This window comes from Oratosquilla oratoria, chromosome 19, assembly GCF_046742065.1.
Source record: "Oratosquilla oratoria isolate Oo_2021 chromosome 19, ASM4674206v1, whole genome shotgun sequence".
NCBI classification, from domain to species: domain Eukaryota; kingdom Metazoa; phylum Arthropoda; class Malacostraca; order Stomatopoda; family Squillidae; genus Oratosquilla; species Oratosquilla oratoria.
Genome location: NC_134795.1, coordinates 34,668,957 through 34,671,456, shown reverse-complemented (window position 1 = coordinate 34,671,456; position 2,500 = coordinate 34,668,957). Strand labels below are relative to the sequence as shown.

General features: G+C 36.2%; 1 protein-coding gene across 2 annotated transcripts in view; it reads left to right on the top strand.

Annotated features, from left to right (window-relative positions):
- The window catches only part of LOC143035832 (organic cation transporter protein-like), an 81,157-nt gene extending 80,333 nt beyond the window's left edge, over nucleotides 1–824 (top strand). For both annotated transcript variants that reach the window (XM_076202869.1, XM_076202870.1), the window contains exons 13-14: nucleotides 1–52; nucleotides 607–824. The exon at nucleotides 1–52 is cut by the window's left edge and continues 133 nt beyond it. In XM_076202869.1, the coding sequence (XP_076058984.1) occupies nucleotides 1–52; nucleotides 607–667 (113 nt within the window). In that variant the 3' untranslated portion in view covers nucleotides 668–824. The remainder of the gene's footprint in view (nucleotides 53–606) is intronic.
- Nucleotides 825–2,500: the final 1,676 nt, after the last annotated feature.

Below are 2,500 nucleotides of genomic sequence, written 5' to 3'. Positions count from 1 at the left end.
ACATCAAGAAATTCAAGCACAGCATTAAAAATTCCGAGAATAAAAAGATTCGGTTAGTGACACAGGTTTATGTTCTGCTGTTTGGTGTTGTTTTCGTTTTTGTTTTTGCTTTGATTAGTCTATGTTTCAATTTAGATAAGTCTCATAGTTATCTAGTACACACCATGTTCGTAAGATAAGATGTTATTGCAAAAGCTGAGTTACTATTGTAAGTGTATAAGAAATTATATTGGGTCTGTTGACTACGTAGCATATAACATTTTTGGAACTAGAACCAACTCTCAGTGCCAACAGCACAGAGAAAACCACACGCCAACACAAATGCTCAAACATACATTCCATGGCAGTCCTATCGAGATACAAGATAAAGCGCAGAAACGAGAGAAAGAGAGAGAAAGAGAGAGAGAGAGAGAGAGAGAGAGAGAGAGAGAGAGAGAGAGAGAGAGAGAGAGAGAGAGAGAGAGAGAGAGACTGCAACACAAAACAGTCCCTAACCTCTTGACCTTCCACACCTCAGGGATGTTATCGGATACATTAAGGCCGCGGTTGTCTTGCAAGATAGAACCGGGGTAGATTGGTTTCTTTAACTGTTGTTTTATTCCACAGATACGTGAAAGCCAACACTTCTACAGGAGCAATATCCAACCCTGATGAAACAGGACTCTAAGCAAATCGGAGTTCTGTGCCAAATTCGATCGATGGATTATTTCACCAGAGATGAATGATGAAGAGATTTCTCCTCACTGCTCAAGTTTTATATAAAAAAGAGACAACACTATCGCGCATGTTGGTTGTTTTTAATAAAATATATAATCCAGCCATAACTTCTTTTCAGTTACCTTACAACATACCACCTGTTCCGAGTACGTAGTAAAACAAGGGTGAACGGACAAAGACGTGAAATGTGATAACGAGGAAGTAGGTAGATGTTAATTAGGCTTATAAAGTGCAGTATGTCACAGTCTGTGGTTCATAGGCCCTCAGAATACCACACTGTCCGCCACGTTTGAAAGTGATTCCCAGAAAGTAAATTAACAGCAAGACATAAGTATGGGATATACTTGCGTAAACAGGTTGAAAAAGATGTAGAGGTATGTCAGATTTATTCATTTATCCTTTTGTTTGTTTCTTGATTTGTTTGTTTTTCTATTTATTTTATCTACTCTTTCAATGTTATAACCATTTGGCTAATTTCCACTGTAAATTGTTCCGTGGAACTGTCCATTGTGGGCGTCAAATGTGAATTTGAATATCTAGAAGAAGACTTCACTTAGAGTACTCTAGTCTTCCCTAAGAACATTTCAACAATGTATTAGCAATCCGTATAGGTTTACCTTCTCTTAGTTTATCATTCAGCTTCTCATGATATGACGCAAAGGTCATTTGACATTTGAAAATTCTAAAACAGAAGATTGTAACCGAAGTCGTTTCTACTCAGGCAAAGTCACAATAGGGATTTGGACGAAGAAATGGGTGATTCAGGTTTTCATTGAGTTGTTTTTGTCTGGAGAATTCACTATGTACATACCTTATATTCGTAGTTGTAAACCATTGAACTTGTAGGATGGCTAATTAGGAGAACATGTAGTTGTATAGGTCAGGGTGGTTCTGCCATTCTCTGGCTAAGCACACCTTAAAGCAACATATGGTGATGCTTTTGACGGTCTCCTCTTAAGTTTGTTTCACATCTATATCACTCTAGTAGAAAAAATGTTTGATCTGACGCCGTGGGAATGTTGGAACTAACATTTGTATTTATGACCGCTTGTATCATGTGCCAAGCTGGGCTCGAGTATTGAGTGGTTATAGATGTTGCAGTAATTAATGATGGAGACCTTTGCCTTTGGTGAGTTCAAGCGTCCTGAGTTTGGCAGAGTATGAAAGGTATTTACTATCTGTTTACTACTCCTAGTAAGATGGCTTTAGTAAAACGATTTTTTGTCACTGTCCATAATATGCGTTTCTAGTTGGCTTTGCAAAGCTCTGACGACAAATATAAGTATGATTTTGAGTGTTTCATAAGATAAGCTACCCTTTTACCATTATTTGTCATGTTTCCATAACCTACATTTGTAGGTAGTTTTAGATTTCTGCTTTCTAATGACAAGTCAGTGTGATGTCTACAGAATTTTGGCCCGCTACTCAAAAAATAAAAGTTTATAAGCACACTATGGGCAAGAGAAGAGATGTATCTTCGTGAATATCAACAAAGATGTGTGTGTATCACTGTGGCCTTGAAAAACAAGTGCTTTGTAAGTGCAGTCCAATGATGTTGCTCGATATCAGCCATTGATTTATCAGTAAACGACAACGACGCGAGATTTTCACTTTAGCCAACTATACATACATACATACATACATACATACATACATATATATATATGTATATATATATATATGTATGTATATATATATATATATATGTATGTATATATATGTATACATATATATATATATATATATATATATATATATATTCCATATGCTATCTTTTGGTTTG